General features: G+C 36.3%; 1 protein-coding gene across 4 annotated transcripts in view; it reads right to left on the bottom strand.

Annotated features, from left to right (window-relative positions):
* Positions 1 to 1908: 1908 nt before the first annotated feature.
* The window catches only part of TLCD4 (TLC domain containing 4), a 40592-nt gene continuing 27185 nt past the window's right edge, over positions 1909 to 15315 (bottom strand). For all 4 annotated transcript variants that reach the window (XM_069789311.1, XM_069789310.1, XM_069789308.1 and 1 more), the window contains 4 exons: positions 11186 to 11244; positions 9225 to 9319; positions 6964 to 7037; positions 1909 to 3532 (listed from right to left, as the gene is read on the bottom strand). In XM_069789311.1, the coding sequence (XP_069645412.1) occupies positions 3217 to 3532; positions 6964 to 7037; positions 9225 to 9319; positions 11186 to 11244 (544 nt within the window). In that variant the 3' untranslated portion in view covers positions 1909 to 3216. The remainder of the gene's footprint in view (positions 3533 to 6963; positions 7038 to 9224; positions 9320 to 11185; positions 11245 to 15315) is intronic.

Below are 15315 nucleotides of genomic sequence, written 5' to 3'. Positions count from 1 at the left end.
ATCTGTTAAAAACCAATGCTACTTATCATGCATTTACTTTTTTGCATAAAAAAGCAAAGACACAAGCTTGCAACATTACATTTCATCAATATTTCACCACTGTTTCAAAATTAATAAAGTGCAATTGAAAAATGGGTGCTGCAGCTATCTAATCTGCTGTATTATAAGCTTTAAATGGCAGGTAAAAAGTGTCCTATACTAATGCATTCAGTACATCACAACTTTGCAGCCTGTTTACTACAGTCCTTGCCAAATACACAAGTATTAACATTTTTTTTTTCCATTAGAAGGTTGTTTTCTGACACATAGTAGATGCATCAGGACATAACTGCAATACAATAAAAAAAAACAAATTAGAAAATTTAAAAACTAATGCATTGCAAAATATTGTTTTAATTACACTACTTTTGTCCAGCAATCCAAAATATTACATGTTTTAAAATAATTATCCCACCGCCCTTCCATTCTGGATTGCTGCCCAAAGTGTATTATGCAGGGGTTTGTTTTGGGTTTTTTGTTTTCAATCTAGTTTTAACACAATTTTATTACAGTTTGACCTACTTTTTTTTTTTCCTATCAGACACAAGTCTATCTAGAAGGAAATGGACCATTTTAATTAATGTTCTCCATTGAAAAAAAAAATTTAAAATAATAAAACATTAAAAATTAAAGCTAAGGAATGAATTTCAAAACGTTTTCATGAGTTATCACCTTAAGAGTTGCTCCAAATCATCTTCCTTAGCAATTTTTTTCATCTACTTCCCAAATAACAAAAGCAGACTTCTACTTCAAACATATTCTCCAAAATGTTTGAATTTACTCAATTTGATTTATTTTAGAAAGGAACAAGCTATTACAAAATGATTCCTTGATCTAGTGACTTAAAATGCACAAGAAAAAAAGTATTTCACGTACACCTTTAAATCATAAAGGTGATAGAAACATAGAGCCTTTGTACGTAGTCTAGATTTTGCATTAGATACACTGAAATCACTATTTTAAAAGATACCAGGTTCTGCAAATTAGTATAAAAGAGAGTCTGTTTCTTTCAGCCAAGCAGGTCACAGGATCAACTCTCAAAGACTATGGATTTACTGGTACCCAAATAAGGCATCACACTCACTCAAATCATACAGCTAAACAGATTAATTGCTAACTTTCCCAAGGCATAAACAGCTCTTTTGTCTGTAAGCTTGTGAAGTATTAATAAGCACAGAATCCAAAAAACATGAGCATTGACAATCCTTGGTATCTCCTTTAAAAAGACAGGATTGGGAAACGGTTTTGGAAAAAAGCCTGCCCAGTTAAAAAGTGGAACTAGGCTTGTAAAAGTGCGTGTGACGCTAGCCCAAACAATACTCCCGGGCATCATTTTAACTGGGGAACTAAACTCATGGCAGCCGCCTTGGTTATAAGGCATTTGAGCCTATGCAGTCCTCTTGGGGTCTAACAGATGTCCAACTCCTGGAAGACAGAAGTGCTGTGTCCCTCACCCAAGAGTGCAGTATTGGGGCACTCACACCTCCAACTACAGAGGGGAGAGTTCATGTCACCCAGCTGTATTAGATGGAACGGGACAAGAGGAAAACTAATTATCCTACACGGGGTAAGTATTTTATCTTTTTGTTTAAAAATAAATTGCTTAAACAGTCTGCTACAATAATTGGGATGTGCACTAAAGTACTGACTGAAAATACATACTTTTAGCACACCTTACCAGAAGGTATAACAAATAACATGTCAAAAAAAAAACCCAACCAAAACCAACCCCCCCCCAAAAAAAACCCACCCCACCAAAAAAAACCAACCAACCAACAAAACCCACACCAAGGAAAAAAACCAGAAGTTAATCAGTCCCAATTCAGATATGGTTTAAAGTAAGCAAAACAAAACCAAACTACACACAAATACAGCTCTCAAAATCATTTAAAAATAAAACAAACCCCAGAATTTCTTCAAATTGTATTATAAATTACATTCTAGGCTATTCCTAGATGGTAAGATTCATCTCTGATGACCTCCAAACCTTTAAGTTTGCAGAAGAAGGAACAGGGTACCTATTGACAAATACATGGTTTAAAAAAAATAAAATGTTGTGCCTACAGAAGCAAACTGTCATTCTACAGAATTACTGTACAGCTTTACAGAAGTTTGGCACAGTTAATTCAAGAATGTTTTTAGTCAACACCTAGGATTTCTGATGTGATTAACTAGGAAAATGTGACAAAAAACCTCAACACTTCATATCAAATGGGTCATTTCTGTGATAAAAGAAAAAAAAGTATTACTGTAAGTTACACAACACATATACAGAAGAATTTTATCTCTTTACAATTAAACTTCGCATCCAAATAGCCAATGGTTAAAAATACTCTGAGGAGAGTTGCAGCACTTCTCAAAGGTAGTAGCAGCAAAGGAAAAAGCACTCCAGTAAGAATTATGCTGTTTCCACACATCATTTACCATACTAGTTTATAAAAAAAATTCCACGGGCAATTTAGAAGATGTACTATTGCATGTAATCTAACACAGCAAAAGTCAATCCTTCCCATTAAAATCAGAGAATTTTAACAATTTTTAAGATATTCTGTAGTCTTATAATACAGCATTTTAGATAAAATTATTTCATAAATTTCCCAAAATGGTTTGCATTCATATAAGGCAGAACAAAAAACAGTAAAAGACTTCACAGAATCAAAGCTAAATTTTTAGCCTTTCTTGCAAAAATTAAAAAGTTGTCAAGAAGGAAATCTTGATTGTTATTCCTAGAAGAAAACATAGAAACGTGCCAGGAAAATTGCACCATATTGGGAGTTTGGGGATTTTTTTGTTTTGTTTTCTAAAAAAAGAGAGATGTCAGTATTCACTGGATTTATAAAACACATTAATCTGAGAAACCTGAGTGAAACACTTCGAACACACTGGTGGACAACAAGCAAGTAACCAGTCTGCTCCATTCTAAATTCAGTAGCTTGTAACTGCTTAGAACAGACACGTGGAACTCATTTGTGTGAGCGTTTGCTTTTATTCCTCACCAGACAGGATCCGAAAAGCGTGGCCCTGGGTGTGCAGGCAGTGTGGCTAGGGAAAGAGTAAGGTCAGTACAGAGGTAATACCTTGTTTCCTTAAGAGGAGCATTCCATGGCAGAAATGTACACTGTTTCAGTGAACCAAAATTATTTTCATAGCAGAAATTTCATTTTATGTATATGATTTCTAGTCAGATTTTCCATTTCTATGAGTTTTGGCTTCCTCCTGTCCGATAAGACAAATTACTTTGTAGCATCCTTTTGCAATTTTGACCATCCACATCACATTCATCACATCCAAGACAACACTTGAGATCATCCAGGCGCTCTGGGCTGCAAATCCTAATCTCTGGAAAGCCTCTGTTCCAAATGAAGAAATTACATGGCTGTAATATATAGGCATGACGGCAATCCTCACCACGAAGAACACAACTGTCATCAGCACACCATTGATGATGTTGGCCTTTGAAGATTTGGGATATCCCAGTACTTCAAAAAACCACCTGCAAAAGAAGTGTTCACAGATACCAGGCAGACTTGAAGGATTTTTTTTTTTTTTTTAATCATTTAATTTATTATTTGCTTCTATCCTTATAATTTCTAAATTATTGCAGTGTGTCTTGGCTTAGTTGCAAATTTTTCTGCTTGGCTACATTTTTTTCCCCACTTAAGCAGTGCGTGATATCCAGTACATTGCAGAATAGCATGTAGAAAATCCTCATTTGAATTGTAAGCCAGCTGACAACCAGTGTGCATTTCAGTGACTACAGTATAATACACTATAATTCAAATTCTCTTTTAAAATTATAAATACATACTTATTACTTGTTACTATAGTTTACACCAGTGGGCAACTAAAATTCTATTTCCTTCCCTGAAAGCAGTTCTAGCATTGTATTTGGATATGGTAATATAGATAGAGCTCTAGTTTCCAGTTTCTCAGGTTTGGATTTTTCTGACTGCTTCTGTTCAGCCTGAAACCAGAACTTCAGAACAAGACACTGTAAATGGCACTGGATCATGTCACAGCCAGGTATGTTATGCAATGAAAAAGACAAATCTAATAACCCCCTCTCCCACTACTACTACTGGGTTGTAAGTGGTCTTGGAAAAAAAAAAAATTCTTGCATATTAATTCCTTAGTAGATAGGCATAACTTATCTATTGCCTAGCACACAGAACCTGTGAGTTGAATTCCTAGAAAAAGGAACAACAAACTCCTCTAATTCTTTATCATTCACACTTAAGCCAGAATAAACACAAGGAGAAATTGTGCAACAATGGCAGGATAAAGACAGGACCACAGGAAAATTATTTAAATCACTGTATTCATGATGGGGGTTGGGGAGGGGAAGTGGAATAATCAGTTTATTTCCAAGAATATATAAGGGTAAAACTATTTAACAAAATAACAGTTGTAAAACTGGTTTTAAAATTAATTTTTAATTTAATTACCTACAGATTACAACCTAGGTAATTATAGATATACTAAAAAGATTTGCCAGACATCCAGCTCTAACAGAAACACTGCAGGAATTCATTAAGTGTGCAACTGAGACAATTAAAATCCAGGCCCTTGAGGTGGCAGTCCAGCCTAGAAGCATGATACTTCACCACAGAAACACTTTACTGGGATGATGAAGAGAGAGACCTGATATATTTGGTCAGACTAAGAATCAGAGCCTGTACTTTTGTTGATGTATACAATGCAGATTCCAAAAGTAATATAAAAAAAGGTTTTACAATAAACTGTGATGTGCCAGTATAGGTAACTGGACATCTGCTTAGCAACCTCCCTCTCCCAGCAAATTCAAAAAAATGAAAGTCAGTAAATGACAGTTATGATTACAATTTTACCCACCACAGTTCATAATTAATTACATAAATGCTGATACTAACATTAAAAGATCTAAATGCTTGGCATGGAGACAACTTCCAATTAGATATCCCTAACAACACACACAGGAAATACACAGACCACTTCTGAGATTAGAATATCTTTTTATATATTAATAATAGCTCTTCTGGTAATACTAAGAATGCAAACAAGAAACATAATGTAAGTAGTTCTCATTATCCACTACTTACTGTTGTAAGGGTCTGGTTCTCTTCAAATTTAATGAAAAAAAACCAAACCAAACCAAAAAAAAAAACCCAGCCCACATTCATACACTAATGAGATGTCATCCCTTAGTGCAAGAGACTATCTCCTACAGTGATTTCTGTTTTTCTGAGAAAGCAGTAAATGTCAGTATTCAAAGACATATGATCTCACCATAGGCGTTTTAAAAGTTTAATATATATTCCTTTTAATAGCCACATGTATCACAATACTTCCTAACACCACAGTCCGAAAGGTAAGCATCAGTATAGGTACCACTTAAACCCAGGATGAAATCCTATCTTGGTAGAAGTCAGTTGGGAGAACAGCCATTCACTAGGACATGAATTTCAATATAGAAACCTAGAATATAATACCACTTTTTTTCATTTTCTTACTCTCCTCTTGTATTACTAAAGTAAGTTTAAAGAAGTGTTTATTTACTCCTCAGTTTCTCTGTGCACACGGAGCACAGACTATGTTAGACTATAATCTCCTACTCAACATCAATTGTGCAAATGAAAGCAACCTCTGGAGAGCTTCATTATCACACCCTGCCCTCCTCTAAGTTGAATTTACCAAGCTAATGTTCGAAAGGGATCTCAGCACAATCTTTTTTATTTAGAGATCTGAAGAATGCTACAGTCTCATAAAATATTTCAGATTTTACAGTCACAATGCAGTAATGGGTAATACTCGGATACCCTGTTTGCAGGAGGATTACAGTTCCTATTTGCCTTACAAACCTTATCCTTTCTCTACTAGACATCTGGAAAAGAAAACAGATGCCACACGTGTAGGATCAGTAAAGTAGAAATACACCCCAAAAAGTATGGGTGAGGAACAGGTATCTGACAAACTGAAAGATCTGGTCCTACATTGCAAAAAAAATGGAGGAAGAGGAGAGGACTGCAGCACTGCCCTATACCAAAGCCCCTCTCCTGAGGTGAAGTCTTCCTGGGGCAAATCCCTGTCCCCAGCTGGGTCACGGTGGCTACACAGCAAGGAGAGAAGCCACCCTCCCCAGAGCACTGGGAAACTCCATGGACTGCTTTCCCTCCCTCTGGTACATGGCATTACCATGCTCCTTTTCTGATACTCACAGCAGCAATTCTAGTAGCAACACTATAACCAGAAGCCGTGGCAGGCTTCAACTCTCACTAAACTCTGCAAAAGAGCCTTCTGCCACTTTCTTCTCTGATTACAAGTATGAAGATTAACCATTCCAGACATATTTAGGTGTATTACTTTTTTTCTAATTTAAGTGCTCAAAATAATTTCCAGAACTATTTTTGAAAGTAAATAAATATTTGTATTAGTCTGTGTATTCATATGCATATATTAATATTAATCTGTATATGTGCAGTATTGCAAAATAAACTTCAAATTATCTAGGGCAATGCAATTCCATTCTAGGATTCTGATGACAATGTTATCTTGCTTCATTTCCTGGTCCATGATGCTAAAAAGAAATCCCTATTGAAAATGATGGCTTTATTATAATAATTAAATGAACATACAAAGGCTAATTAACAATATTAACTTTGTGAACTTTTTTGTTCAGCAGTTTCATAAAAATTTGGCATTTCATATGAAGGCTGGTCTACTCGAAAAAGGAGCGCAAGGGTGAATACATTAGTTATACTGTTGCAGTTATAGCAGCAAAAAGTTTTCATAGCAAAAAAGGTGTCCACATAGTAATCCTTAGTTCAATATATATAAATTCCCTTTCAGCAGACATTCAACAACAACAAAAAAAGCTTCCTCAGTGACAGGAATAATAATACAGATTAAAATTTAAAACAACTATGAAAAAATTCCCTAACCACTTACCGCTGATTGACAAAAGGAGTGGAGAACTCTGCAAGCAGACGGAAGTTTCCAAAATAAGCCAACAGACCTTTGCTCTGGTTAGTAAAACAAAATAGACATACGAAAATCAACAATGTAGATGTGAAATCTGGATTAAAGTCTTCAAGTATACAGAGAATGACACAACATCTCAACTTCTTTATTAAAACTGATAGTAAGCAAGTTTACCAGCTGTGATCAACTTCCTTACAATTCAAAATCAAGTTTACTACAAAAGCTGCAATTGTCCTTCAGGTATCTCAAATTAGTAGTTTCTTACTTTAAATAAATCTTTAAAAAGACTTACAGTTCAGTGGCCACAGAAAGCTAGCTAGAAAAGACTGGCACAAGTAGTCATAAGTTATAATTATAATGCTACTGTTACTGTCTAAGAGAATTATAAGTATTTTGGACTTCTCAATGCTTAAACAAGCCCAAACAGAAACACTGTAAGCTAAAGAAAAACATCCCTGCATTGTTTTAGGAAGATAATTTGCCAAAGTGAAGATGAATTCCCAGCTCTTATTTGGCAGCAGAAAGGGTACATAAAGCCCTTTCTTCTCTCCTCCCCACTGCAGGGGAAGTTTCACCAGCTCTGTGACAGTCCCTGCTTTGCCCTGTGGGTTGGAAGAACAGCACATCTTCTCCATGCCAGTATCCAGATAACTGCATGGTATATTTCCACTGATAAGACATTGTAACTGAGCACTTTTCTCCAAGTGACAAAGTACAGCATATTCTCTGCCTTATCGTTTGGTTGTGCTGGAAACAGTATCCCATTACACAATGGCTGGGTAAGCAGCAGTTTGCAGATGTAGAGATAAAAAGATATTTTTTAAAATTTCAGTAGGTCTCCTGGACAACCTATGCAGTGTGTCATGATTCCTCTTTCCCCCACCAAGCATACTAATGCCCACTACTTCAGGCATTTTATGTCAGTTTGCGCTACACCAAAGAGGAAAATCAGCATTCTTAATCAAATTCTCTCCTATCTTCCAGAGCAATTTTTGCCATAAGATACTTATCAGTAACTTTCTCTGAAGATAAGAGAATGAGAGTAACACAGAGACATCCAAGGGCAGAGCTATACCCAAATAATAAGAACTGCTTTAAAAGAAATTCACACTAAGACTACGCTTTCTATTTACTCAAGAAACAAGTAATGAATTTTCTGCATCAGGGATTAGCCTTGGTAGTGGTATTTTCATTTCTCTAATATTCAGCTCTTACACACTTTCATCCATGATAATATTAGTAGATCTAATTATCGTCAACCCAAAACAGAGTATTTACTTGTCAGGATACTTCATCCTCTTTAAACCATTACATGGGAAATATGACAGTAATCTGGCATCTTGACATTTTTAGAATTGTAAGCCTGGGATTCACACAGTAGGCAGAGAAAGAAATGTGGTAAATGAAGTAAATTGTATTTTATAAGATTTCTTTATTTACTGAATGAGCTTTTCGGAAGAAATTCAGGAGCGTTATTCTGGAGGTCAATAGGATTTCTACAAAGTCACATAGGCGTCTTTGAGAAATCCCAGCAGCAGCAAAGAGTAACTAGGTTAGTCTTTATCCTAGAACAGTATCCTTCTCTTCCCCTTTTCCCTTCAATGTATGTACGCCACAGATATTTATAGATATATACAGTTAATCATCCACTGTTTCCCCACCGAAGTAACCTTAAACAAGAAGTCTCAGAGGATCAGTTTGTGTCATAACAGATTTTAAAAAAATAAATAAAAATTGAAAAAGAAGAAAAACACACCCCAAAAAACCACACCCAGCTGATAGTAGTACAGTCACCAGGGTTAGGGATCACTGACCTCATGGCCTTGCAAATACAATCACAAAGTAGAACATAACCACTTGAAAACATTTCCTTTTAATTTTCCAACTAAATATTCAGACTTGTGGTTTTGTTTGAAACCTCTTTCTACAACCATGTGAAAAGCCCCTCTGTCAAAGCCTCCCTACAGCAAAAACTGAGAAGAGTTTTAATTTCAGCAGTTACACATTTTTGTTGAAGGACTGTAACATTGAAAAGGCATGTACTTACCACAAATGACTGATAAAACCATTTAGAAAGTAATGATGATTGAAAATATAAATATGCCTTTCACAAAGCTAATATACCAACCAGTGAAGAATTTTTTTTAAACATTAAGCAAATGAGATCTATAAAAGCATTGTCTTCAATCTCATCTGCTTGTTATGTTACTGAAAAATACAGCACTCACCAGTACAAAATAGTAAGCATACAGAGCTGCCAAGTGATGTATTACAAAAAATTTGTCACCAATTGCCTTCCAGTAGTAAATAATAAGCAACAAATCTACAAGAGAAAAGAAATAATGATAAAGAACAACTTATTATACTACCATTGACCTCAGAATAGTGTTTCTCTAAGTTTTAGAGGTATAAATGCCAACATATGGCATCAGTAGAAACCCTCTGAATTCATTATCCCTGAAGAGACTATCTTTATCCTAAAGACTTTATTTTAGTCAAAGCATATAAGCAACAGTATTCTTCCAACAGTTGCCACAAATTATTGCCTCTACTTCCATTGATGTGTAAAGTAATAGTTTTAGCTGAAATATTTTGGAAAGAAAAAGTGGATCCCAAATCTTAGAGCAAGACTTCACACTTATGAACCCAAAAATTTGAACAAGTGACAAAAAAAAAAGGAGGGAGCAGCTACAGGGGACATAGCCACTATACAAATACACGCAATAAATGCAGAGATCTATTACGGGGAACTTCTGAATCAAAAAGTAGCTATATTAGCAAACAGGGAATCATTTACCAAGAATATTTTGCAAGGGGCACGTGGAATGAGAAGCATGTTTGCTTTATTTAATCAGAATTTTCTAGTTACTGCAGAAGCGATACAGTGGACCTGAGTTAGTGTTACAAGGAAAGCTTTGACAGAAAAGTTCTTTCTGCTCCCATGATGGTCTGAGATTCCAGAAGATTTTCTTTTCTGTACTGGAACAAGCGATTTCTGCCCCTACTTTCTCCAAATGAGTACTTTGGACTGGAATATTAGTGACCAAGGTTCCAAATCAAAGACTTTACCCCTGTGCTTTCTGTATCTCCAGTGAGTGCCTTGATCTCTTTTATATTAGCTATCCTCAGGCAGGACTCTGTATCATCTGACATAGCTGTTCCACTTCCTATTAATAATTAAACATTAACTATAGAAGGAAGTGAGAGAGAATGAGTGGCCAGGTTCAGGTCTCTGTTCAAAGGCATTCATTAATTCGTAAAGAAAGACTAATGCATGATTATTCAAAAATAGATACCAATGAATTTAAACATGAGAGCTGAAGTTCTTATGGAAAACAACAGAGACTTAAACTAACCCACAGTTTAACTGAGTGTGCTGATCACCAGATCATCAGTTCCACTGGGGTAAGAAATGTAGTCTGAGAGAGATGATCAAGTCCACAGCCCCGTCTCTGACCAGAGACTCCAGCCTAACATGAGAAGTTTTCCCTGAAAATAGTCCAAGTCACAACAAGTTTTTGCTTTGATAAGTCAGTATTATCCCCACACCCCATAAAAGAAAGCTCCAAAGCATTTTGTAGCAAAATTCCCATACCAATTTTAGTTGACAGTAAATAATTAAGAACACAAATCATATGTAGGGGTAAATGCCATACCAAGAAAATAATTTAAAATTTCCATGTTTTATACCCGACTGAATTTTGGCTTAAAGTGAGACTAAAAGGTGGGCAGACAAGATCCTATGGCATCACTTGCCTCAGCTTGTATTGAGGGTTACTAAAATTCTTCTGCCAGCATTCTGAGGTCACAGGAAGAAACAAACAATAAAAAAGCTACGAGTTGTAGACACCCTGAAGGGAATGAAGGGCACTGCTTTAACACCTTCTCAATTGGCTGAAGGACAAAACTGAGTTGGAGTTGGTGGTTGTGTATCAAACCATCATAAAGCCACACAGTGGCATTTTCTCAGTGCTTGGGGAGATATCATTCCATCTTTAACATCTGCTGGCAAGATCTTGTGATTTCACCACAACCCACAACTCCATTAGCAATTTTAAAAGCCACAGTAGAAACTGTATTGTATACACATATTACATCTCCAGCATAGTGGCTCAGTATAAATATATAGGCATAGTGACTCAATATAAATATACAGGTTGTGTGTGTTATATACACATTGCATAATTACCAGAAATGAGGTAGCCTGTAGTAATAGCAATATTCAGTTTCACAATTGAAGGGTCACCCCTGTAAACATACCAAAAATACATAGTTACAGCCCTTATAACAAGGTAATTTGCAAAGGACATACACATATCAAACACATAACATCCATCAGGTCACCTTATTCTTGGCCCATCAGTAAGCTGTTACGAGATTTGGTTAAGAAAGGTCCTAGTCATGAAAATGGATTCCTTCTCCACCCAGATATAAGACATCTACTAACTACCCTAATCAGAATTATCCCCTGCCTTGGCGTAGAGACTGCCCAAAGAGCCTTGCTACAGACCAGAACTGAAACCCAGCAAGTACCCTGAGCTGGCTTCTCTGGAAACAGAGGATAAGAGAGAACAGCCCAGTCAGTGTCTCAGCACTTTAACTGACACTCTGCATCTCCATTTTTGTTCTTCTGCCAGTGTTAAAACTTTGTTAAGGATGACAAAAATATCTTGCTCAGCTGGTGCTTTTCATATTCATAAGAGGATGGATGCTTATAGGGATAAACAGAGTACAAGGAGACAGGAAAGGAATTATTTGCCAGTTCTTTGGAGTGAAGGAACGTTCGAGGAGGAATGCTTTTCAGAGTAGTTTCACACCTTCTGTCCCTTCCCTTTTGGTGCCAAACATTCAGCAGGCAAAGCTCTTAATAGCACACACACAATTTCAGTTCCTCTAGGATATTCAACAAACCCAAACTTGTGAATACAGCTCAAGAAAGGGAAGCATCCACATTACAGCAAGTAATATTTGTTCTTTCCTCCACTGTCCTCTGTGCATTCCTATTTTGAGGAGTTTGGTAAGCGTATCTCTTTTCCTTGCCATAAAGGCCATAACTTTCTTTTTCAACGAAGTTGTGCATCTAATCTGGATATGTTTTGTGTAAGTATGAAATGAGCTTCAAGTGACAGGTCTACAGATTTATAGAATGTGGACTGCTCAAGACAAGCTGTGAAAGCAATCTTTGTTGTAAACCTTTAGAGAAAAAAATTAATATAACTATGCTTACAGCCACCTCCAATACAAAGTCTACCTCAGCTAGAAAGCAGTAAAATGCTATTACTTAGCTGTTATTTTTTAATCCTATTGGAATGAAGCAGCGGAAGAGATTTCCTGTATTATTACAATCTGTTCGCTAAATTTTAAAGCTTTCTTAGCATCTAAAACTTACTGCTTCCCTGAGCAAGAGGTGGCTTACAGAAAAATAGAAGGACTCACAAAACCAGAATTCTGCCATTAGGTGAGGGAAAACATTTCCAGGAGAGCCTGGAGCTCACTCCATCTCTTAAGATTGGCCATAGAGGCTCTCTTAACTACAAGTGCAGACAGGAACATTTCTCCATGGCTTCAAAACCTGGTTTCATGAGCTATGTAGGTTGTGGGCTGAGTGCTTCTTTAGGTGTAGCTCTTCTGAAAGTCACAGCTAGACACAGAGCACAGACAGATGTGTTCTCACAACTTTAGCAGAAACTCTGTAAATAGTTACAGCCCTCCCATTAGAGCCCCCAGCTGTGGCAGCAGCAACATAATGAAACTTGTAAGTGCTCCCAACACACTTCAGCACATTACCAAGATTTAGCCTGTGCTCAAGAACCTTCATAGTCTTCTCCAGAGAAGATGCAAAGGACTGAGTATATGAAGTTGGTTCTTTGATATTCGTAAACATGACTTGACTGGATGAGACAGGGAATGATTCATTTCCCTTCATTCTTTCCATGAGAACGGTCACCTTGCAGCAAACCTTCCCTAGGCTTTCTAAAGCAACACTTGAACAACATATATGGCTGCACTACCAATCTGTCATGTCCCTTCAAGAAGAGTCCATGTTAGAATCCCAAATTAATCTCAATTAATGCAAAACTTCAAATTTAGTCTAAAATCTTCTGGATTTTCTGATCTATCTCCTTGAATAGGAAATGCAGTGGAGCTTATGAGCCCTGATGTTTGCAGCCTAGTTTTGATGCAAGCAAGAGCCAGGAGTGACAAACAGGGCGTGACTTGAATAAGCAAAAGGGAAGAGCTATTTCTTTTGTGATTGGTAAGGAGGTATGTGTGGCAAATGAATTACACATGAACATGGACAGGCAGATATAACAAACAAAAGTCCACATGACTGACTTTCTTCAAACCGTTTTGCAGATACAAAGTCATACAAAATGCTAATCAAATGCCAGACTTCAAAAAGTCTAATGACTGTAAAGTGGACAGTCATATGAAAAAGCCTGCTCTTCTGTGAAGCTAGAACTTAATTCACTTATTTATATCTTCTCCCTCTCCTTATCTGATCCCTACCACCTCCACATTTTCTACTGTGTTATTCTCACCACCTCAAGAACAATTTCTACATAATCTATGTTACTAAGTCTGTATTACATATCAAAAAAAAGGCAAAGTGTTATGAGAAATCCTAGACCATCAAAAAAGGTATACATACACAAGACTGATGCTTCCCTGTAACTTACCAATGCTCCAGTCTTTATTATCCTTTGTTAGGATCTATCGTATCTAGTTTCAGCCATTACCTGACAGTAATACCACATCCTCTCTCCACTGAACCCAAACCCTTAGTAGCAGGAGTCCTGATCCCTTTCAAGACATATGGGTATCATCACCACCATGCATTTAAGCTTTGCATGAACCCAAAAGTTAAGCTGACACATGTAGAGGCTCAGAACTTGTGATTTTCCATTATAGATATAAATATCTTTAAATCCCACAGAAAAGAACTGATTGGATACTGTCAGACAGTCAATGACTACACAAAGATGGTGGCAATAACTAGAGGGAAAGAGTGTCTGTATCAAAACCTTCCCAGTAGTCTAAAATCAGAGCATCTGTGTAATGTTTTCAGGCTACCTGGATTAGAACAGTGCAAGAAAGCTGTGTGAAGGATTCCTGAACATTTACATACAAACTACTGAAACTAGATTCACAAATGTTTCTTGTATTGTTAATAAGAGACTCCTACAGAAAGGCTTATGCATCCTTCATATCTGTAAATGACCAAGTCCCACAGCTTATGCGTACATTTCAAAAGGGCATTAGATTTCAAGACTGAGCAGCCTTGCCACAGTCCATCTGGCATTTCCCTTTTTTTTTTTTTTTCCCCTCTTCAGTCTTATTCAATTAAAAGCAAGACTATGTGGATTCAGCTATGAATCAACTTAAAAATGATCAGCAATTTAAGAGTTAACATACAGCTAAGCCATAAAACAGACTGGAAAAAGAAAATGGTTAAAGCTCTGCATGTTCAACTGAGGCTTTAATTATTGTGTACTGGGAACCAATATGACATATGGGGAATGCATAGACTAATGCCAGCCATCTCATTTTTTAAGAGTATTGTAAAAGTCAGCCTTAGAAGAAAAAGTATATCTGCAAATTCTGAGGAAACCACCCTATGATTCTGGCTTCGCTGGCAGAGGAAAGCCTAACATAAAGTTGTATTTTACTTACAGGATGCCTACAACTACTTGTAAAGCCATGGGCAATATTGTTTGGTCTTCCTTTGCACTTAATCATTTGCATGAACTTGAATTCAAATCATTGCATCTGTCTTAAATACACTAAGTGATACTTCACACATTTTAAAATTATTAGTTCAATAACTAAAAATACTGATTTCCACATCTCGCATGTGTTCTGTGCACTTTTAATTAACAAATTCCTGAAACCACTAAGATAATTTTGACTGAGAAACAATTTACAGAAATACTGCCATGAAATGAATCTGAAGCTTTGATTTAAAACACAAAGATTAGCTATACTTACACTAGATTTTTAAATATATATATAAAGCCTTCCAAATGTAAATAGAACCACTGATAGCAATCATTGTAAACATATCCAAACAGAAGAAATTAATTAGAAGCAACAGTAGAAATACAGAATAAAATTCCCCCAAAGGAAGAAGGATTTTGTCTTTTAAGATTTACTGTTTTTACATAATCTAGGATGCTAAGGCTCCATAAGCAAGATTAAGTTTTCAATGCAGTACACAAAAATATCTAACATAACTTTTCTGAAATTTGCTAAGAACAAAAAGTAGTTCGATTTCTGCTTAATTTGAATTTTTCCTGGAATTATACCAGGAAAATTTAG

This window comes from Haliaeetus albicilla, chromosome 8, assembly GCF_947461875.1.
Source record: "Haliaeetus albicilla chromosome 8, bHalAlb1.1, whole genome shotgun sequence".
NCBI lineage: Eukaryota > Metazoa > Chordata > Aves > Accipitriformes > Accipitridae > Haliaeetus > Haliaeetus albicilla.
The sequence above is the reverse complement of the archived record's forward strand: the minus strand, read 5'-3'. Positions and strand labels throughout refer to the sequence as shown.